This window comes from Cryptococcus neoformans (genome assembly GCF_000091045.1).
Source record: "Cryptococcus neoformans var. neoformans JEC21 chromosome 10 sequence".
Taxonomy (NCBI): domain Eukaryota; kingdom Fungi; phylum Basidiomycota; class Tremellomycetes; order Tremellales; family Cryptococcaceae; genus Cryptococcus; species Cryptococcus deneoformans.
In genome coordinates, this window is record NC_006679.1 from 480,024 (window position 1) to 499,637 (window position 19,614).

Genomic DNA, 19,614 nt, shown 5'->3' on the forward strand with positions numbered 1-19,614 from the left:
CGCTGACTAAGCAAACAGCCGAAAAAGTTATGCATACATTTTGATGCTCGACCGATGCTGAAATAATATGTATGCTCATTCTACAATCTATTCTACAACCCTCCAGCATACTCTTTTTGGCTTTCCGTCACAATGTTACACATCTATGCAATATCTTGGTTCAAAAATCCACCAAATTCGCTCTCCAATCGTGTGTAAATGTAGAAAATCATGGCCGAGCTAGGCGCAGACCTCAGTACTGTCAGACCACACCCAGCGTACATCCCCCTGATCCCTCTGGATTTCCAAATCTTCTTAGCGGTGGGCCAGAACCCAGGCGGTGGCTTGTCCGGGTTAAGTTCCGCAGATGTCTGCATGGAAGACTTGACGCTGTCTGCAGGGAAGAGCACGACATTGTAGGACACGCCTGCAAGGGCACCAGCAGCCATAAGCTCCACTGCTGTCAGGTCAGACTTGGTAGCTTTTCGCTCGCGACCAATGGTGATTTGGTGTCGAGCCATGAACCACCGAGCGGCCCATTCATAAGACCCAAACCACGCAGCCGAGCCACCTGTCTCTCGTAGAAGCGTGCCCGTTTGACCAAGCCATAGGCCTCGGATGCCTGATTGACGAACAGTATCGATAATAAGGGCGATAGGACCAAGAGGTGCTGCTGCTCGTAGTTGTGGGGCTACATGGGGAACAGAAGGGTTGGGAGTCGTGGCAAAGGGATGAATACCAGGGGCAGGGACGGTAACGGGGGCTGCACCAAAAGCGCCTTCGCGAGCAAGCATTTGCACTTGCATTCGACACTTGATGAGCTCAATAGGTGTTCTATAACAGACGTTAGATGCACTTATACATTACTCCTTCAAGCACTTACAGGATGAAACTCGCGATAGATCCTGCTCCAGCAGCGGCTAAGGCAGTTTCCTTCATGTTGAACTCTCTGTCTTTTCCTTTGCCGTCAGGCCGTAAGAGATATATTCCCTCTTTACATTTGTTATAAGCCAAGAACAGGGTGGCGTTCTCGCAAGCAGCTCCCACTATAGGCGCAGAGATACCCTATTAGAATTTGTCAACATTGCCACGTAGATCTTATGTGAAGACCTTTACCCTATAGAGACCCCTCCATCCTTCCTTTGCGCTTGTCTGCTTGAAACAATCCAACGGGCCGGTAAATTTGAGCGCTTGGTCCGTGGGCTGAGATTGAAGTCGGACTTTTACTATTAAGACAATATATGAATATTTTCTCCCCTACGAATCTGTTGAAAAGCGGCGCCTACTCAAGTCGAAAGGGTGCTCGAAAAGTTTTGCAACCATACCGGCAGCCTATGATCCCAGGCATTAGTTGCCACTGTGTCTTCGAGCCGCCAGACATCGCAAGGATTGTAGAACTTACACTGCCAAAAAGAACATCCTCCATAGCGTTTGTTTGGACTTCATCCGCCATTTCCGAAGGTTCCGCGAGCTTTAAGAAAGCGGAATATGGAGAAGAAAGGGAATTATCGAAGATATAGGGGCTGAGTAATAAGTGGGGTTGAACAGTGGCCTCGCTGCTGGAGAAATGTCAAACGTCGAATGAGACACCATTGACACTGTTATTTGCTCTTCGCAGCGTTAAGCGAGCACCTATCACATTACAAACGCCAGGCACCGAATTACTACCTCGTCAAAAATATCGATATCCGATTACAGCGAGTCCTCACGCTTTTCTTTCTCGCGGTATATCGTTGCATATATTTAAGAATCCGCTCCAACAAAGATCTATTCGACTACAACGATCAATCTGCAAGATGATCAATGGCAGAACATAAAAAGATCATACACATGCTATCGTACAAAATTCAAAGTACAGATTCTAGCTTTGGTAGAACGGGGTAAATTCTAGATCAGAATACAGCATTTTCAAGCCTTTTTGGACCCGCAGACCTTCTTGGGGACCCTGAAACCGTCGCTCCTAACACCACCACCCCAGGGAGTCTGGCCAACAACAGCCGCATCCTCACCCAAACCACGTTCGGCAAAGGCCTCCCAGATCAAACAGGCATTCTCACCGCCAGTCAAGATTTGGTCGGCCTGTATGATTGCATTACGGGCATCGAAGAACGATGGCCTACAGGGCTGAAGCTTCATGGCGTCAACGATGAGCTGAATGGCAAGGGTATTACCGTGTTTCGGGACAAGAGGAAGGGATCGACCACCCGCATCAATCGACTCTTCGGAAGTCCTGGTGTAGTAGTCGTTGGGCTTCGAAGTATCGGTAGGAGGGAAAAGAGTGGTGCCAAAACCGTACTTTTCAACGAGACGCTGAGACAAGACGAAGAGGAACTCGGCCCATACCTCACCAATGGCGTGAACACCCCAGTAACCTTCAGTGGATATAAGCTGTCTGCTTGATGACATCATTCAAAATCGTGCTTACCAGGCTTGTCTAAGGTCTTGTACGTAGAGGGATTAATCGTAAAATTGGTAGAGTACTTGTAGTTTCTAATACCTCGGTCAGTGTTGGCAGCCCAGGCGCCCATAGAGAAAACGTCGGTGCCGTTCCTACAAGTTTACAAATCAATTTTCCTGCAGGAACATGCGTGATTATCTGACCTACTCGAAGTTCTTATGCTCCTCAACCTGTCTGACAAGGGTAGCAATAGCATCACCCCATCCCTCGCCCATTCCGCCGGCTTCACCGTAGCCGAGACATCCAGAGTTGGCTGGGCCACCAGTCAAACGAGTTGAGAGACCGTGGCTTGTGGCCTGTTAATATAGTGAAGTAAAAAGTGTCAAGTAGACTTACCTGTACTCGTGAATGACAATACCAGCCTCGAGGTCACCATCTCGATAAGGAGTAGCAGTGTCCCAAATGTACATCCTCATCCTAGGAGCCTGACCATCCGGAGGAGTCAAAAAGTTGGCATTGTTGTAACCGCTTCCGTCCTGAGCATTACAGACGACAGGGTCGCCACCCTTGCCACCGAGCCTGAAGTTGTAAGCCTGGAAGTTACCGGAGATCTCATCGAAACCGAGACGGTAGAGAAGATCGTGGTACATATTCGCTGTGTAGAAGAGCTGAGTGACAACCATGTCGACATACTCCTTCGGAGCGAGGCCTTCCGGCTCCCCATAGTCGTACACAAAAATGTGAGAGTCATTGATAGGTCGGGAGTTGAGCAAGAAGTTATTGCGGCCTTCCCAGTTTTCGTGAGCATAAGCGTTGTTACCAACGGTAGTATTGAAAACGGTGTAGTTGTGATTCGTAGTCTGACCAGGAATAGTGACGTCCCAGGGGTTAGCGGAGGTAGGGAACGTGTGCCACCCAAGAGGAGAGGCAACTGTGTCCCAAGGCTCTGTCACCACAGACAAGTTGCCGGAAACAGGGTCATTGATACCTGACGCACATTACATTAGCATGATGGGGGTAATGCGAGATTAAGCAACTCACCCCAAGGGAAGACTTGGTAAGAATAGGGCTTAATCGTCTTCGGAGGAGAGGGCAAAGGCTTCTGCTTGCCGCCCTTCATCATCTCAATTTTCTCCCTGAGTTCATCAATGTCAAAGTCACTCGCCCAGTCTACCACTCGAATGAGCTCGCCAGAGAGGACATCCACATAAGCCTCGTACCAACTGTCCTTCATCTCAACCTCATATTTCCAGACAAGGCGAGGAGCACCCTCAGAGACCTGTGTGTACATGAGACGAGCAGAGACATCAGATACAACGCCAGCCTTGGAAAGAGCGGCGCCAGAAATGACCTCTGTAGGAGGTTCAGCAAAGGCGGGCTTGGGCTTGAGAGTGTGGTGGGGTGTACAGGTTAGGTCTAAAGGTGAAATGTCCTCGAGATCATCAATGGGAGAGAGACGGGGAAGAAGAGAAACAAGGGCTTCCACCGGTGAGAGCATAGACTGGGTGCTGGCAGCGGACTGGCGACACACGGCATGCAAGTGGTTTTCAATGTGTCTCATGGACTTGTGAACCTTCTTGATCTCGTGGTGGTCAACCTCACCCTGAGGCAAGGAAGAACCAAGGACAACTTGTGCGGCTGACTTAACAAGTCCCCAGACGCCGGTCTCACCCTTCAGCTCAGCCAAATGGGCCTTGTGCTCGTCAAGCTGTTGGTGAAGGGTCGCGCAGACCTTTTCAGTTTCTCCTGAAGAGGAAGAATGGATGTCGGAAAGGCTAGGGGCTGATCCTGGGTGGAAAGAATTACCCCAAGATATGATTCGACCATCACGGTCAATGTTGAGGTTGATATCGCCATCAGACACTTCAAGACCATTGAGGAGTTGACGAGCGAAGATATGGGTCACGCCGGTTCGGGCATCGGTATAGCTCTGCGAAACGTTAGTGTCATGTCGTCCGTCGAACTGTCCAGCGAACGGATACCACGATAGTTCCCGTAAAAAATAAAGTCACAGCAAAACACTTACGTCTTCTCGGATGTAGAATCCTTCGCCCTCCTGGGCACCCAGCTGAGATCCGAGGAAGGTTTGAGCCACTCGGTTGACATCGATAGGCTCGCCTATGAGGCCACGTGGCTCGATGGCATGAACAGCATCATCAAGAACCTCGAAGGAGGCATGAGAATGAGCAGGTCCAAAGGATAATGACTTGCGAGTTCTAGATGCACTGTGCTTGTGCTCATGATGATGGGGACGAGCAGTAACCAGAGTGGCAAGGAGAGGAAGAAGCGCGATGAGCGCGGAGGAGCGCATGGTGGCGATACTACGGTAGTGCTACAGTAACGTATAGAAGGAAGAAGGAAACCGAGCTAGGAGTTTATGGAACAGATATGGAGAGGCAGATGAGGGGGCGAGAAAGAGGGGAAGTGTATATATAGTGCGTGTGGTGGCAACTGAACTGATAAGGCGAGTCCGGTGCAACGATGGTGTGCGATCCGGTCGGTTTCCGGTTCACGGCTCAGAAGGACACCAGTTTCAATGATGCAACACGTAATCATGGTAGTCTATTATAACTATGTCGGGCAATTCGGGGCACTCTAAGGGCGGGCTGAATAAGGTGCCATAATGATAAGCCAACAACCAGCAGTTCCTCAGTTCTCATGCGTTCAATGTCGCCACCTCATTTCGCATTCTTCTCTGTAAAGGGACCAGTTCGATCCTCCGTCTCTTGCTGTGCAGCTAGCAATGTCGCTTCAAAGCTGAGGAAAGGAAGTTGTAGAAACACAGTATGGATCACTGCCACTCACACACAGCGTGCGATCTGGTGGCGAGGCCAGATACGCGACCGTGCCTGACTTGTTGTCTTTGTTGACAGAAATTGAGCCAGGGGCCGATTGGTTGCTTGTTGTGGTCATTGCTAGGAGACAACACAGCAAACAATAGTAAACCAAAGGAGATCTGCTTTTCTCACGTCTATTGCCCACAGAATATCCCCGCGCAATTGATCTTCTACTTTCGACGACAAAAACGTAGAATTGGGTTCGAAGTCACACCTGCCATCTCTTGTGCCTCATCTCTGTCATCTGCTCCGGCGTCATGACCACTACAATCCCCTCTTCCAACTCTGATACTTCCCCATATACTTCCATCACTATCCCCGCCACCAAGGCACCAAAACACGAAGACCTCGTCGAAGCCGTTCTCGATTCGGTCGACAACATCACAACCGACTTCATTGACAACTCTTCGCTAACTTCTACAGATGTGAAGAATGATCCTATACTATCGTCAATTGCTCAGAAACAAGTGCAGGAGACTGTCAAAAATATACCAAAGGGAGGGTTCACGGCAAAGCCAGCTCCCAACAGCACTTACAAAGGGAATGCTGGTCCTAGAATGACCAAGACTGCGGCCTTGAGGCTGGGTTTGAAATGGGAGGATGTGAAACCTAAGAGGGAAATAACAGAGAAATCGGAGGAAGGCAAGGGGACACCAGGGCATAAGAGAACAGGCCTGGATATTGTGAGTGAACTAAAAGTAACCTAGGCGAGTATTAACTGGTATCACAGAAAGTACCTTCCTTGGCCGCTCCTTCAGTTACCCCTCGATCGACAAGGACGTCTCAGCTCAGGACTGGGGTGCAATTAACACCGCAGAGTATTAAAAAAGACCCTCAGACGATGGCCGTGGCCAATAAATCCCGCGAAATGGAAGAGAGAGAGCGTAGAAGAAAAAGCATTGCTCGGCCCACCAGCCTCGCCCCTCCGTCCATCGTGAGTAACATAATGGTTCGATCATATAAAAAGGAAGAAGGAAGCTGATGCTGCAGAAATCTAGACACCACGACAAAACAAGTCCTCCATGCTCCGTACGGGTATCAAATCTCCGCAATCAGTCTCAAGTGTTTCTTCCACGACACAATCGATGTCTCTTGCTGGACATAGCGAGGAAGTAAACGGGAAGGGAGGCGATAAAGGGGTTAAGTCCAAGCTTCCTCGAAAATCCGAAATGATGCCACTTAAAAGTTTGGGCACACCTAGTATTGTGAGTCTGAGATTTTAATTCCCCTCCATAAATTGTTGACAGTCGCTGGCAGACACCAAGGTTGAATAAAGCAGCCCTGCTCCGAGCTCCTCATTCATCCCACTCCTCAATCTCATATTCGCCATCGCCATCACCTTTCAAAACCAGAGGGCATAGCCCCATTAGTTCCACGTCGTCCAATCCAAGATCTTCTTTTGCAGCCTCAGGCGTAACCAACAGAACATCTACCCGGTCAGCCACAAGCAAAGAGGTGCCAGCTTCGCCTGGTGTTGGACCAGCAGCTACCAAATCGAGTCTGCTGAGAGCAGCACAAGGAGCCAAAGTACCTAAAGTTGTATCATCCGGAGTTTGAATTGTGGCTTTTTACTCTTGATTCCTTTACTTTTGAATCGAATTGTTTTCGTTTGTATGGTGTTAATAAGCTTTTTTGCATGTCTTGTGACGTAGCAATCCCATGAAAAAAGATGGAATTAATCGTCTACATAGATCAGCAGCAGTACATTCACGTCATTATTACTGGGTACTTTATTGTTAATAAAAGTAACGCAGATTCGAACTTCCATGTGCCATGTCGGTAATCTTATGCAGCACCCCCCTGCACAAGCTGCAGTGCAGGAACAGCATCGATTTCAGTCAGCTGTTGGCGCGACCACCATCGGCCGGCCAAAAGAGGGGACTTTGATATTTGATCCTTGTTAACCGCGTCCCAAGGGCAGATGACTTCAGTGGCGATTGAGAGTATTACATCGATCACGGTGTGAAGTCGTAAATGCAGCCTCATATCTCCGCGATACCGTTCAGAGATTCAAGAGCAATAAGCAGACGTACATTATAGAAGTAGCGGGCGGCGATTGATCTTCAGAAGCTACACGATCGTCGTACCGTCCGGCTTCGGTGAACGGAAGTAACTGATGATGAGTGGCGATACCCCAGCTGCGTATCGCCGAGTGGCACTTCCTACGTATGCCTCCGACGCAATGACTCGTCTCTGAAGATATCATGGATAAATCATTTACATCTATCCAGTGTGTAATAGAAAATAGGATCATGCAAAGCGCACCAGATGCGATCGGATCGAGAAACTGGAGTTGCCGTTGGGAAACGGACGGCGGGAAGAGACCGAGAAGCCTGGGCAGGAGTTTTGTCGATCGTAACGAACCGACGCCGTTCAACGCCCCGAACGGTGGAGGCTTACCGGATCTTCAGGGCCAACGTTATCTCTGGACGTCATAGGACGTCACTTTCCCGCTTTTGATTCCAAATCATTCCCGGCCTGGTGACCTCGACCCTCGATGTCAAGCTGGTGGCTTAGTGGCTGGTGATCTAAATAAGCAGGCATCCCAGTGCAAAGGTTGTGCTGTGGGCGTGGGCTATGCAGTTCAATGCTGTGGGCCGATGAAGCATAAATGCGTAATGACTACAGTATCCTAGTGCCTAGTTTCCGAGGGATACAATTGATACGTTACGTGAATGCACCTCTACTTGTATATAAAGTAAACCGACATTTCGCCGTCGAAAGCATTTGCACTATTATTATTGTTGTTGACGTCCATCATTACATCTGTCCTTCACCCCGCGCTCTTACTTGCCATTAACCTCTGGCTTACTCAGCTAAACGCAATCTTTTCAACCTGTGCCGCTAAAATCCCCCTGAAAGGTTTGGTACTATAATGTGCGTCGTCTCTCCTGTCTTGCCATGCCGATGCCCGGTCCGTGACCATCGAACAAATCCTCCACCCACGTTCTTTTCTAGCACTCGCCGTATTTATTGTATGACATACCGATCAAGAGTGCACCCATTCTGTTCATAATACTGATTGTGACCTTTTGAATCTACAGCAAACAACAATACCGAAATCATGACTTCCGCAATCTTCACCTTACCTCCTACTAGGCGGACATTGTCAGGATCGTCGGACTCAGATACCTCACCATGGAGCTTACGCTCAGAGATCGAATCCGCTTTGAAAGGAACCGATGTGCCTATTATCCCCGGCGTTCGGGAGGAGGACAACGAATGGTCATTCAAGAGAAGTGTACCTACTGTGGTGCTTTACGATGAGACCGGCCTTCGGTGAGCAGCCTAAACTATGGTGCTCGATTGAGAAGATATCGCTGATCCAGCGGAATGCAGACTCTACGACAAGATTACCGCTGAAGCTCCCGAATATTACCTCTTCAATGACGAGTTAAACCTTCTTAAAGTTCATGGCAAAGAGATCGCTCAATGTATGGGGTTCAGTCGCTCACATAAGAACAACAAGGGACCTTTCCATGGCACTGAATATCCCCCTGAAAAAAGATGGAAGCCTGCTCGTTGGGGCGATGAAGCCGTAGGCAAATGGAACCACGGAGTCAACGGAGAAGAGGGTTTGGGCGGGGATTGGCAAAGAGGCTGGGATATTGTTGAGCTCGGTGCTGGGTAAGTCCTTCGATACATGAGTCCGTTGATCTTATATCCTGATTGTCGGCTTCTTTAGTGCTCTTCGCAAGACTGCACACCTTCTCACTGCATTAACTTCTTCTCTTCCCGACCCTCCTTCCAACGCATCTACTCTTCCCCCGCCTATCACTTACCATCCTCTTGACCTTTCCTACCCTGAGCTTAATCGTGTTCTCGGCGAGATGCATGAGGCAATTGGCGACAAGCTTGACGGTAAAGTCGCCTGTGTTGGCTTACACGGTGATTATGAAGCTGGTTTGCAGTTCATTCGCGATGGAAAGCTGGCCCAAATGCGCAAATCTTTCAATAACAAGTCGGAAAGCTTTGCTGAAGAGCCGTTCGTCAACTCGACGGCTTCTTCCGTTCCTCAAGCGATCCCGATTGCCAATCAGACTTACCAAGAGGGTAGTCCTACTTTGAGCCCCCTCTCCACTCATTTGGTCACCCCTCGAGATGCACCTTCTCCATTGCCGGCCATGTATGATCCCCGTATCGTTCACGGGGGCTCCAGTCCAAGCAGTTATTCCTCTGAGCCTTCCGAGGAGCACATGCCTGTCTCGAAGGAAACTAGCCATCCCCGAAGTGCTGCTCGAGAGGCTCCTGTTCCTGGCATTGGTCCTGGTCCAACTCAAGCTGACCGTCCTTTGCACTTCATCTTCCTTGGCTCATCTTTGGGCAACTTTGAACGGCCTTCTGCAGCGCCATTCCTCAAGTCTTTGCCTTTGCGAGCTGGCGATACACTCCTCCTTGGCTTGGACGGTCGTCCGGCGTTGGGTAAAGAGGGGAGCAAGAAGGTTGAAGTTGCATACAATGATCCGGCCGGACATACCAAGAGATTCGAAGAGCATGGATGGGACATCGTTAAACAAGAGTTGGGGGCGAAAGGAAATGCCGAGTTCGTAGGGCGCTATAACGAAGAGCTTGGTGAGTCAATGGGAAGATTTGCCGATAATTGCCGATGCTGATTCTATCTTCAAAACAGGGAGGCATGAGGCGTACTTCCGGTCAAAGGAGCGCCAGACTATCCACCTTCCTACTTACGATCAGGACATTACTATCGAGGAGGGTGAGCTTCTCAACATAGAATGGTCGTACAAGGTAAATCTGCCCAGCCCATGCTTCCCCTTTTTCCCATATCCTTTATCCTGAATTCGGAATAACTCGTGTGTATGCGGACATGAAGCTGACGCATGGCTTTGGGCCCTTTAGTACTCTATAAAAGAGGCAATGGACCTCTTTACTGCAGCTGATCTGCGTGTCATCAATTCGTGGAAAGCACCCAACAGTGAATACCGCCTTTGGCTTCTTGAAAGACCTTCAGTTAGATTCATCGCTCCTGCTTCCAACGATATTGCCAGCGACAGGCTTTCTGCATTGAACATGTTCAACAGCGCCAATGGCGGCGAGTTGCTAAAGGTGAAAGGATTACCCAAGTGGGAGGAGTGGATTGCCCTTTGGAAGCTTTGGGATCAGTGAGTATCTTGTCCCAGGTGGGTATGCGTTCTGATGAAATGGCAGCATTACACTTGATATGATCCCCAAAGAGCTCTTGCATCAGAAACCCATTGATTTGAGGCATATCTGTCTCTTTTACCTTGGTCACATGTGAGTTGCGTGCCAGATGAAGTATCTAGCGGTCAGCTGATATCGTAAATAGCCCCACTTTTCTTGACATTCATCTCACCCGTATGACCACGGGTCGTCACACTGAGCCAGGGTATTTCAAGGACATCTTTGAGCGAGGAATTGATCCCGACGTTGACGATCCTACGAAATGTCATGTAAGCGCTCTGCCGTCTTTTCAGAGATGTGTTTCATGCTTACGATATTCTCAGGACCACTCTGAGGTACCCGCCTCTGAAGAGGATTGGCCCAATTTGACTCAAATCCTCGACTTCCGAGATCGCGTTCGTCAACGACTTCTGGGCATCTATTCTGATTTGGCCTCTGGCAAGATGCCGCTCAACAGGCGGGTAGGACGAGTTCTGTTCATGGGCTTTGAGCATGAAGCTATGCACGCGGAGACACTGCTCTATATGCTCGCTCAGAGCCCCCTCACTAGGGCTCCCACTACCGTAAAGGAGCCGCAATGGGAGTTGTTAAAGGAACAATGGGCTGCGGCTAAGGCTGAGAATAGGGTGCTCATTGTAAAAGGTGGTGAAATCTTGATGGGCCATGATGATGCTGAAAAGGATGATGAAAAATGCCAGACTGGCGAATCTTGGGCAGACCACGAGTTTGGATGGGACAATGAACATCCTCGCGTCAGTCAGCAGGTCAAGACATTCAAGATCGACTCTCTTCCCATTAGCAACAGCGATTATCTTTCTTTCCTTTCATCCACTGGCGCCCTAGACAACCTGAAATGCGAGACAGCCCCGGCTTCTTGGGTCAACACAAGTCAGACCGACACTCCTGAATGGAAGATCCGCACATTTTACGGCCCAGTTGGTTTCGATGTGGGTGGCAGTTGGCCCTTGATGGCTAGCAAGCTTGAGTTAGACGGCTTTGCAAAATGGAAGGGTGGGAGGTTGCCGACCGAGGCTGAGTTGAGAAAGCTGTGGGAAAGTGAAGAGGGACCAAGAGTGAATGGGGCAGTGAATAACGTTGGAGTCAAGAACTGGCATCCTGTACCGTGAGTTCATCCACAACTACCTTTGTCATCCAAGGCATTGCTAATGAGCACGCCATCAGCCCTACCAACACATACATCGACAACGCCGGAAATGTCATCCATGGACACAATGGCGGTGTGTGGGAATGGACCGACACGCCTTTCGATGGGTATGAAGGGTTCCTCACTTCACAGCTCTACCCAGGTTACTCTTCCGATTTTTTTGATGGGAAGCACTTCGTTGTGGTAAGTTTATGCCACCTTTAAATCAAAGTTGAAGCTCATGCTTGTTGATAATTTAGCTTGGTGGTTCTTACGCCACTATCCCCCAAATCGCTGGACGCAAGAGCTTCCGAAATTGGTATCAGTCCAACTACAAGTACTCCTTTGTAGGAGGCCGAGTAGCCTATGACGCCTAGGTCATGTTTCAGAGTAAATCTACTATAGCGAAATATAGAACTATTGTAATCCAGAACAATGAGAAAAAAGCAAATATTAAGAGCAGCATTTGTAGCACTTGAAGTAGCTTCATGTATACACGGCCTCGAGAAGTTAAACAACCAATTATGATGAATCAATTCACATGAATGCTTGATAACCTATTATGCATAAGTACTACCAATGGAGTGTTGTCTTATACTGCAATCTGCTTTACTTGGACAAACGATTACTAAAAAAGATATTTTCGATATCTTGCGTAACACAGCGGATCGACGTATTCCCCTATTTCTTTGTACATCATGCCAGGAGACTTCAGCGAATAATGTTGACTATTGGTTTAAAGAGGCGCTCCAAAGGGCACCAACGAATGTAAGGATCTATCAAAATGATTGTCAGCACTACCCATCGATCTGTGCATGGGAGGAAGATACTCACAAGTCGAGGTCGGACGTCGACAATATCTGCAATAATATTTTGGCATCAGAATAAAAAAAACATAACACAATACACAAGACCCTTGACTTACCTTCTGGCACAAGGAAAATCAAAGCACCCATCTTTCGCGCGATAGAAATCGCCAATTTAGCTACAACAACGCTTTAGCCATCCAATCTTTCGATGTTAATTCAATAAATTTACCGTTCATCCTCTTCTCCTCCTCGTCTGCGCCTTGAGTGACCAAAGAATAGTCCACAATGCCCGGCTTGACGCCATTCAAAAGGTCCAAGAAGAAAACAGCGTTGGAGAGACTGGGGTCTTTGAAGCTCCTCATAGTGGAAGTCTTCCCTCCCTTCTTAACCGTCTCATTGGCCCATTTGATAATGTCCTGATCAGTTACACCCTTACCGTCTTTTGAAATACTGGCAAGGGTTTGGTTGATGCTCAACCTCATCAATTGCCACACGAGACCAAGGACCAAAGTACGGGTACCATCGACAATGTCTGAACCCTGGATACCAACAATGTGCATGCCGTTGGCCTTGGCAAGGTCAACAGAGTAATTGGTATTCTCGACGGCCTTGAATCGAGAGAGCTCCTGACCTTCTCGAGGCTTGGAAACTCGACGCCAGATAACGGAACCAGGAATGACCTTGTCGAATCCTTGCAACAAGACGGTCCCGTCTTTTAGATCTTCGAACAAGTTGTAAACTCCAGGTTCGACATCCAAAGAATTTAGCCAAAGAGTGAACACCCTTGCTTCCCTTTCACCTTCTGCATCAAAGTCCTCGATAGGTGGTGGAGCCTCAGTCTCCTCAAGAGGATCAAGTCCGGGCCACGTGTTGAAGAGGTTCGCGACAAAGGCCAAGTTGAGCTTGGGGTTACCGTTAACGAGGGAGTTAGGAGTAAGGAAACGTCGGCAGCCAATTCGATCGGCGTTTTGAAGCACCTCTTCAGCACGCTTATGGAGATCAGAAATCTGAAGAGGAGATCGGGAGCACTGGTCGGGCTTGAGTTGATTGAGGAGGATAGTGTAGTTTTCACCATCAGAGACATCTTTAGTGAAGTTTTCAACTCTGTGACACGTCAGCCTTTGACTTCTTCTTCTCCAAAAGAGCTCACCGTCTATGCCATCCAGCCGCTTTGAGATGGTAATTGAACCATCTCAACAAGATCTGATCAGGAGGTAACCTCAAGAACTCCTCCAAGGTCTCTTCATCTTCCAACAATCTGTACAACTCGGGGTGGATCTTGATGTCAATCTTGCTGAGCAAACCTCTTCTAATGATCTGCCAAATCAGACCTAAAATCAAGTGCTCCCTTCCCTCAATAAGGTCCTGGGGACCAATGTTGACTACAGAGCATCCGATACCCTTGGAAGAGGTGATAACGATGTTGTTATTTTCAGTCATTTGGAAAGCGTTAAGAGGACGGGCCTTGCCAGCTTTGACTGTGGGCTTGTTGAGGACTCGTTCATCGATAGTTTCGGGAACAGCGTCATTGATGAGTTTACAGAGGATAAGGCCGTCTAAACATACGTCAGTCTGATCTTATTAGTGATGACCCATAAATTTACCTCGGCATTCGTCAAACAGTTGCATAGTGTCGGTGGGAATAGGGAGAAGGTGACCGACGTCCTTATCAGCAGCAAGGACCTAGTGCATAGTGCATTTAGCTTTGCTTTATGAAACGTTAGATATATTGCTTACAGTGTTGACGTGATCAGTGAAAGACCGTCTTTCATCCTCGTTGATAGTGTGCTGAGCGTTTGTACCGGCTGTACCGCGAACGGAGATATTACCTTTGTTGTGCTCCAGCCTCAATTGACGTTAGTTTCCCATGGTACAAATGATATTACTAGCAAGAACTTACAGAGGCTGACTTTTGGCGGCCTTCAACAAGGAGTGTAATTGCACCCAGTCTTCCAGCTCGACTCGTCCAGAAGCATCGATGTTGACGTTTTTGAGAGTCTCTCGAGCCTAATTACATAATATGAGCTACATGATTTATGGAATGGCTTCAAGAAAAGTGCATAGGCTTGTAGATGGCAAGGAAAAGACTACTTACAGAGTCATAATCCGCCTCGCCGTTTGCTTGGAGCGCAGAGATAACGGTGGCCTTGTCCAAGCTTCCCTTGTCATCCACATCGATTTGCCTACGAATCAATTAACATTAGCAGACAGGAACTGGATGGGGTCCACAGGTCATTCAAATCCAAGTTCAAGGTCGGACGGTCGCAAGAGGCGTGGGAGGACTATGACACTCACTTGAACTTGTTGATGAGGTCGAAGATTTCATCCTGCTTGAGATCGGGGTATTTCTTTCCGAGTTTGATGGCCTGCATTGTTGTGAGCTGGAGGATATGGGCCGTAGATTATTTGGATCGTAGAGATGAGAAAGAAGAAGTGAGATGGAAATGGGCAGGCAGAACTCACAGGAACGCTCACTTGCAGCACCAGCAGGACAGCTCGACGGCCGCCGTCAGCAGCGGCGCTACGTCATGTCAACGTTACGTAACTTAGTAATGTAAGCCGGCGAAGGACTGTTGAGCAATGTTGTATGCATTTGTCTTCTTCCATGCATGAATATGAACTGCAGGGCAAGGCAATGTGCATGTACCAGAGAAAATGGAAAGCAAGTCTATGTGTACTACTCGTGGTGGAACTCGACAATTCGGATTGAGCCGGAACACATGCAGCCTGCATCATCATTTCATTCGTCTTCGCTTGCCTGGTTTTCTTCAATTCGGATTTTACAAGCTACTCTTCTAAGTCCGTCGTCGGTTTCTCAGCAACAAATTATTTCGAACCGCACTTGATTTATCTGCCGCTGCACGTACTGGTCCACCGCTATCGAGATATTCGCAAGTCAATCACTCGCAGTAACTGCCCAATAACTCGACCGCCAATCCTTCCCCATGTCATTCGGAAGACCAGGCTTTGCAGATGTCTTCAAGCCTAGTCCCCCTGCTCGAGGCTCCTTCCCCTTAGATCATGACGGTAAGTATCAATTTAATATGCCTTAAAGTCATATTAAAACAGATTGCTGATATATTTAATGCATTCAGGCGAATGCAAAGCCTTCATGATTTCATATCTCAAATGTATGAAGGAGAATGCCAACGATAATGGTAAATGCAGATTATTCTCCAAACAATATCTTGAATGCAGGATGGACAAGTGAGTGGTTCAAAGGGATCGTTGTGCTATGTTCGGGGCTAACACGATGATTAGAGGCCTTATGGCTCGAGACGACATGGCGAACCTTGGTTTGGGAGATGTTGTGGATCCTTCTGCCCTCCCTCCTGCTTCAACACAAACCACCACTGCTCCCCTTTCCAATCCGCCTCATGTCCCTCAACCTCCTTCCTCCGAACATCGCATATAAACTCTATGGCTGCACTTGTCATTTTCCTTTGCAGCATTTCAACTCCAATCGGGTGTGTTAGTGTGCAACTGTTAGCAGAGCGACTGATACAGGACAACAACATCCCGTCCATAGAAAAAGAAATTCCATTAGCACATCTCATTAACACATCATTATTGATATTGTATGAATTCACAACTCCATTAGGCTATTGTTCCCACGTGATGACATAGTCCATACAATAATATGTTACATTCAGTTGGGCTAAGCTTGACTACCAGAACCACCAGCTCTTCTTGATATCCTTCCTCTCGACGGTTCTCCTTCTTTCATCACCCTCCTTCCTCACATTCTCCCACATCTCTTTCAACCTCCCCAAATCATCCAATAACTCCGCTCGATGCGTTTCCTCACTTAGATAGTAATGGAAGCGATCGTAAGGTAGCTGTTCTTCAGGATCTTCCTCCGTTTTCAAGGCTTGAAGGGATGCGCACAAAATCTCTGCTTGGGATTTCAGAGTTTCAAGATGAGCATGTCTGGCACGCGAAGCCTGCGCAAGTTGGGAGGCCGCAGTGTAAACTGCTTCTTCTAGCGCCTGCCCAACGATATCAGCTACCAGACTGTAATGTATATGGGAAAGAGCCTACCTTGACGTCCTTGACCTTCTGGACAAGCTGGCGCTCCTTTTCTCGTAATTCCAGGACGACCGAACACATCTCCACATCTATCTGAAGATGTTGTCTGGTGGTTTTCATCAGCAAAAAGTCAACATGTCTTGGAACTTGACTCACGGTGACAGCATTCGAGCACCCTTGTAATCATCCAGATCATTGAAAGAATGTCTGTACTGGCCATCAGCCTCCGTTCGTCCATATCTACATCATGATTCACCTTCTCACCACAGGTTTGACCGCTTCCTCCTCCCGTTTTCCTGTTCCATGGGGATTTTGCACTTCCCATTCCATCCCCGTCTCATCTAGAGCCACATCTGCGCCGTCACTACTGCTCCTCAACATCACAGTTGATCGCCCTTTGTTCCGCCACGCTATCGCCCTTTCAGACGCCGGTCTAGATACAGCATTACTCATCCCTCTACCACCGACATTTCCTGCCCTATTGTTTTTTACATGATTTTGCCCCAGATCCAAATCTGAACGTTCTTCCCCAGGACTCTTGCCAGGATAGCCACTGACACGAGACCATACGTCGGACTCGTTACCAGAAGGTATAATGATAGTGGGAGGACGGGCGCTAGGAGCACGGCTTAGAGTTCGAGAGGTATTGGAAAGCAAATTAGGCTTGGAGGGAATGGAGAAAGGAGATGGTGCAAGTTGGGCGGAAAAATGACGGGTGGATGTTGATGGTGAAACAGATGAAGGTTCGAGGTGATCCTCATCTTCTGCAGGGCTACCAGGATATCAGTAACGAGAGAATTCAAGTAAACTCACGGTTCGATGACAGTCGGTACAGGCCCATGCTTTTTTCTCATCAAAGTCGTCCTTAGAGAACCAGGGCTAGGCCCTCCAGTTTCGGAATCTGATGTTTCGTAGGCCGTTCCTTTCCTCCTAGCCCATAATCAGCGTTTAAATCTGCAAATTACATTAGACTCACGACATAATACCCATACCTCCCCTCAATGCCTGTCCGGCACGTTCAGAAAACTCTTTGATCGTTCCCTTCAAGTCTCCTTCTTCCTCTCTCATTGTATCATCCCGACTCGTTGTCCTTTTCCGCAGCACACTTCTTTCTTTTTCTCGGATCCCGCTTCTACCCATACCGAGTGTCAGCGTCCCACGCCGTTTTCTTCTCCCTTCAACGCTATCTGCAACACTCCCATTCCATAGCTCTGCTATACGCCTTGCGCCCATGACATCCCACTCTTTCTCCTTACTTTTTAGTATGCATTTGATGTAAGCTTCAAGATGGGTTGTTATTGCGTCGGGAGGCGCAATGCTGCCAATTTCGTCGTCAGGGATGATCATTACCATACCTGGATCTTCAAGCTCTTGTTCATCTAGACGGTGACGAAGGTGGTGTTCCCTCCAACGAAGCGAAGTCTCTTCTCCACCGCCACCTTTCAGATTCGCCGACAAATGACTAGCTGTCTGGGCCACACCTGTGAGTAGACGTTGTACCCGCAGATGGTCTCCCTTGTGCAATCGATCAGAAAGATAATGTTGAGACAAAGCTCGGATAGAAGGAACGGAGAAAAATGGAGAATCCGTGCCCGATTTCACGTTTTCTTGGTAGCTGAGCCATGTTTTGAGAGTACGTCCAATACTTGAGAAGGGATCTTTTGGAAGCTACACCGTCAGTCCTGTAGTTTGTAATGCAACTTACTCGTTCAACATCTAGAGCATCTAACTGATAGTGAATGCTGGTGATTGAGCTCAGTAGTGAAGATAGCGTCTTGGGGTCAATACATCCTCCAGATGTCTCCTTCTACTTTGGGTCAGTACACGTTTTGGAAGGCAAAGAAGTACGTACCTCAATCTTCAAGCTTTCTTCATGCTCCATCCCCATTTCCCTTCTCCACCTGGAGATGGCATTCTTCGTCTCGTCGCAGAATAATCCATCAACTTCCATCCCAGGCCCGATCAAACGTCCATGCATATCTTCTCCTACGTCTTGGAACATGCCCCATAGTGCTAAAGCCGCTTGAATGAGTTTGACCAGTTCGATGACGAGATATGTGAATGGGTCCGAATTTATGTCATGGCCATTTGCTACTGGTGATCGAATAGAAGACGGCGGGGAAACATGAGGGTGTGTAGAATGTATGCTGTGAGATGAAATAGATATAGATGGTCTTCGCGTAGGCGACGTCGACGGGGAGGAATTTCTAACAAACATCGGACCAGAGTGGACGGGGACAGGAACGCGGTACAAGTCGTGAAACTTTCTCCGTAGAGCCGCTCTAGAGTGATGTCAGTTGATTGCGCTCTAACGGAAATACGTACATGGGTGGCTCCAGCCCCAGCACGGCTCGACCTCCGCATCCCAATCTTCGTAAACCTGTGTTCACAACAATGTATGATTTTGCCACTCTGAAATCGCCTCCTGGAACAGGGTTTCTTTCTGCTCATTAGCCATGTTCAAAGTCGGACAGAGACAACGTACACATCCTGTCCGAAAGCGGAAGGACTGGTCACCAACAAAAAGCCCAGCTCGGTCTATAAAGGTAGTGAGCGAGTGGTCCATGACTATAGAGATTGGCATACTCTACGTGGCTGTGATCTTGTCTCGGACGAAAGAAACTGAATGGCGTTGGCTATCTCCTCATCGCCCTCACTCTCTGATAGTTCAGGGGAAGGCACGAGGAAATAGGCCGATATCTACGCAAAGGTTGGCAAAGGTCTATCCCGTATCAGTGAACACGACGCACTTGATCATTGGGCTTCCCGGTATGTGTGACGATGGTATGCGCAAAGTGTGTCCTTGACAAAAACCTGCCCCATTAGTTCTCGCCAGCGGACGTTTCAAACTCACCAGCTTCTCAAACTGTACAGCGCATATCCTTTCAGAATAACCTCGCGCTCAATTCTCAACCTTCCTAGCATACCAAGCCATTTGGTTTCTAAAACATCTTGAGTCCTGTCAGTAGGTATTAGCAAGCCACTAGAGGAGGGACGCAGGAGGTGCTGAGTGTTTGGTGAGGGAGATGGAGAGAGGCTGGGAGTCGCAGGAGTGTTGGCATGAGAAACCGGGGATAGAGTGGATGGAGACAGCACGTAGGACATGGCTAGGTGCGCATTGTATACTTCCTGAAAATATGTAAGTGAAATAGATGAGAATGAGTACAATTCCCTGATGAAATCGGCAGTCGACAATATGATGCGCAAAGGTGGAGGAACAAACAAACAGACAGAGAACAGAGTGGAGGTGACTACGAA

At 48.3% G+C, this 19,614-nt stretch overlaps 7 protein-coding genes across 7 annotated transcripts; 3 read left to right on the forward strand and 4 right to left on the reverse strand.

The window, feature by feature from the left end:
- Positions 1–17: 17 nt before the first annotated feature.
- CNJ01640 (L-ornithine transporter, putative) lies at positions 18–1,566 on the reverse strand. Its single transcript, XM_024657959.1, has 5 exons — positions 1,382–1,566; positions 1,266–1,311; positions 1,096–1,205; positions 863–1,044; positions 18–813 (listed from the first exon to the last, which is right to left on the reverse strand). The coding sequence occupies exons 1-5, from the start codon at positions 1,430–1,432 to the stop codon at positions 144–146; spliced, it is 1,059 nt and encodes a 352-aa protein (XP_024513614.1). The 5' UTR covers positions 1,433–1,566; the 3' UTR covers positions 18–143.
- Positions 1,567–1,689: 123 nt separating this feature from the next.
- Positions 1,690–4,899, reverse strand: CNJ01650 (Extracellular elastinolytic metalloproteinase precursor, putative). Its single transcript, XM_567342.2, has 6 exons — positions 4,404–4,899; positions 3,419–4,307; positions 2,774–3,365; positions 2,585–2,725; positions 2,405–2,529; positions 1,690–2,351 (listed from the first exon to the last, which is right to left on the reverse strand). Exons 1-6 carry the CDS (start codon positions 4,686–4,688, stop codon positions 1,888–1,890), a joined length of 2,496 nt encoding a protein of 831 aa, XP_567342.1. The 5' UTR covers positions 4,689–4,899; the 3' UTR covers positions 1,690–1,887.
- A 405-nt stretch (positions 4,900–5,304) lies between these two features.
- CNJ01660 (expressed protein) lies at positions 5,305–6,886 on the forward strand. Its single transcript, XM_567343.2, has 4 exons — positions 5,305–5,897; positions 5,945–6,148; positions 6,213–6,419; positions 6,472–6,886. The coding sequence occupies exons 1-4, from the start codon at positions 5,472–5,474 to the stop codon at positions 6,769–6,771; spliced, it is 1,137 nt and encodes a 378-aa protein (XP_567343.1). The 5' UTR covers positions 5,305–5,471; the 3' UTR covers positions 6,772–6,886.
- Positions 6,887–7,969: 1,083 nt separating this feature from the next.
- On the forward strand, positions 7,970–12,228 carry CNJ01670 (conserved hypothetical protein). The gene is made up of 11 exons (XM_567344.1): positions 7,970–8,091; positions 8,259–8,493; positions 8,554–8,841; positions 8,900–9,786; positions 9,845–9,960; positions 10,072–10,334; positions 10,381–10,467; positions 10,520–10,643; positions 10,698–11,497; positions 11,557–11,722; positions 11,779–12,228. The coding sequence occupies exons 2-11, from the start codon at positions 8,279–8,281 to the stop codon at positions 11,893–11,895; spliced, it is 3,063 nt and encodes a 1,020-aa protein (XP_567344.1). The 5' UTR covers positions 7,970–8,091; positions 8,259–8,278; the 3' UTR covers positions 11,896–12,228.
- CNJ01680 (hypothetical protein) lies at positions 12,067–14,755 on the reverse strand. Its single transcript, XM_567345.1, has 10 exons — positions 14,623–14,755; positions 14,423–14,510; positions 14,228–14,334; positions 14,065–14,173; positions 13,932–14,010; positions 13,478–13,883; positions 12,557–13,431; positions 12,444–12,503; positions 12,353–12,378; positions 12,067–12,294 (listed from the first exon to the last, which is right to left on the reverse strand). Exons 1-10 carry the CDS (start codon positions 14,697–14,699, stop codon positions 12,247–12,249), a joined length of 1,875 nt encoding a protein of 624 aa, XP_567345.1. The 5' UTR covers positions 14,700–14,755; the 3' UTR covers positions 12,067–12,246.
- Positions 14,756–15,106: 351 nt separating this feature from the next.
- CNJ01690 (metal ion transporter, putative) lies at positions 15,107–15,943 on the forward strand. Its single transcript, XM_567346.2, has 3 exons — positions 15,107–15,354; positions 15,423–15,534; positions 15,589–15,943. Exons 1-3 carry the CDS (start codon positions 15,273–15,275, stop codon positions 15,740–15,742), a joined length of 348 nt encoding a protein of 115 aa, XP_567346.1. The 5' UTR covers positions 15,107–15,272; the 3' UTR covers positions 15,743–15,943.
- CNJ01700 (conserved hypothetical protein) lies at positions 15,940–19,556 on the reverse strand. Its single transcript, XM_024657960.1, has 13 exons — positions 19,211–19,556; positions 19,107–19,170; positions 18,943–19,056; positions 18,842–18,894; positions 18,682–18,795; positions 18,209–18,638; positions 18,062–18,163; positions 17,333–18,024; positions 17,170–17,286; positions 16,613–17,128; positions 16,513–16,563; positions 16,369–16,462; positions 15,940–16,316 (listed from the first exon to the last, which is right to left on the reverse strand). Exons 1-13 carry the CDS (start codon positions 19,459–19,461, stop codon positions 15,996–15,998), a joined length of 2,919 nt encoding a protein of 972 aa, XP_024513615.1. The 5' UTR covers positions 19,462–19,556; the 3' UTR covers positions 15,940–15,995.
- Between the last annotated feature and the right edge of the window lie 58 nt (positions 19,557–19,614).

Coding starts and splice junctions, on each gene's coding strand:
- CNJ01700 (XM_024657960.1), bottom strand. CDS start 19,461: ATGTCCTACGTGCTGTCTCCATCCACTCTATCCCCGGTTTCTCATGCC. Junction 18,895..18,942: donor CAAGATCACAGCCACGTAGA/GTATGCCAATCT, acceptor CTACCTTTATAG/ACCGAGCTGGGCTTTTTGTT. Junction 18,025..18,061: donor ATGCTCTAGATGTTGAACGA/GTAAGTTGCATT, acceptor CTGACGGTGTAG/CTTCCAAAAGATCCCTTCTC.
- CNJ01660 (XM_567343.2), top strand. CDS start 5,472: ATGACCACTACAATCCCCTCTTCCAACTCTGATACTTCCCCATATACT. Junction 6,149..6,212: donor GCCTCGCCCCTCCGTCCATC/GTGAGTAACATA, acceptor GCAGAAATCTAG/ACACCACGACAAAACAAGTC. Junction 6,420..6,471: donor GTTTGGGCACACCTAGTATT/GTGAGTCTGAGA, acceptor AGTCGCTGGCAG/ACACCAAGGTTGAATAAAGC.
- CNJ01670 (XM_567344.1), top strand. CDS start 8,279: ATGACTTCCGCAATCTTCACCTTACCTCCTACTAGGCGGACATTGTCA. Junction 8,842..8,899: donor ATTGTTGAGCTCGGTGCTGG/GTAAGTCCTTCG, acceptor CGGCTTCTTTAG/TGCTCTTCGCAAGACTGCAC. Junction 10,468..10,519: donor CTCTTTTACCTTGGTCACAT/GTGAGTTGCGTG, acceptor TATCGTAAATAG/CCCCACTTTTCTTGACATTC.
- CNJ01640 (XM_024657959.1), bottom strand. CDS start 1,432: ATGGCGGATGAAGTCCAAACAAACGCTATGGAGGATGTTCTTTTTGGC. Junction 1,312..1,381: donor AGGATGTTCTTTTTGGCAGT/GTAAGTTCTACA, acceptor CTGGGATCATAG/GCTGCCGGTATGGTTGCAAA. Junction 1,206..1,265: donor CGAGCACCCTTTCGACTTGA/GTAGGCGCCGCT, acceptor TTGTCTTAATAG/TAAAAGTCCGACTTCAATCT.
- CNJ01690 (XM_567346.2), top strand. CDS start 15,273: ATGTCATTCGGAAGACCAGGCTTTGCAGATGTCTTCAAGCCTAGTCCC. Junction 15,355..15,422: donor CTTCCCCTTAGATCATGACG/GTAAGTATCAAT, acceptor TAATGCATTCAG/GCGAATGCAAAGCCTTCATG. Junction 15,535..15,588: donor CTTGAATGCAGGATGGACAA/GTGAGTGGTTCA, acceptor CACGATGATTAG/AGGCCTTATGGCTCGAGACG.
- CNJ01650 (XM_567342.2), bottom strand. CDS start 4,688: ATGCGCTCCTCCGCGCTCATCGCGCTTCTTCCTCTCCTTGCCACTCTG. Junction 3,366..3,418: donor TTACCAAGTCTTCCCTTGGG/GTGAGTTGCTTA, acceptor AATGTGCGTCAG/GTATCAATGACCCTGTTTCC. Junction 2,726..2,773: donor ATTGTCATTCACGAGTACAG/GTAAGTCTACTT, acceptor ACAGGCCACAAG/CCACGGTCTCTCAACTCGTT.
- CNJ01680 (XM_567345.1), bottom strand. CDS start 14,699: ATGCAGGCCATCAAACTCGGAAAGAAATACCCCGATCTCAAGCAGGAT. Junction 14,174..14,227: donor GCCGCCAAAAGTCAGCCTCT/GTAAGTTCTTGC, acceptor ACGTCAATTGAG/GCTGGAGCACAACAAAGGTA. Junction 13,884..13,931: donor ACTGTTTGACGAATGCCGAG/GTAAATTTATGG, acceptor ACGTATGTTTAG/ACGGCCTTATCCTCTGTAAA.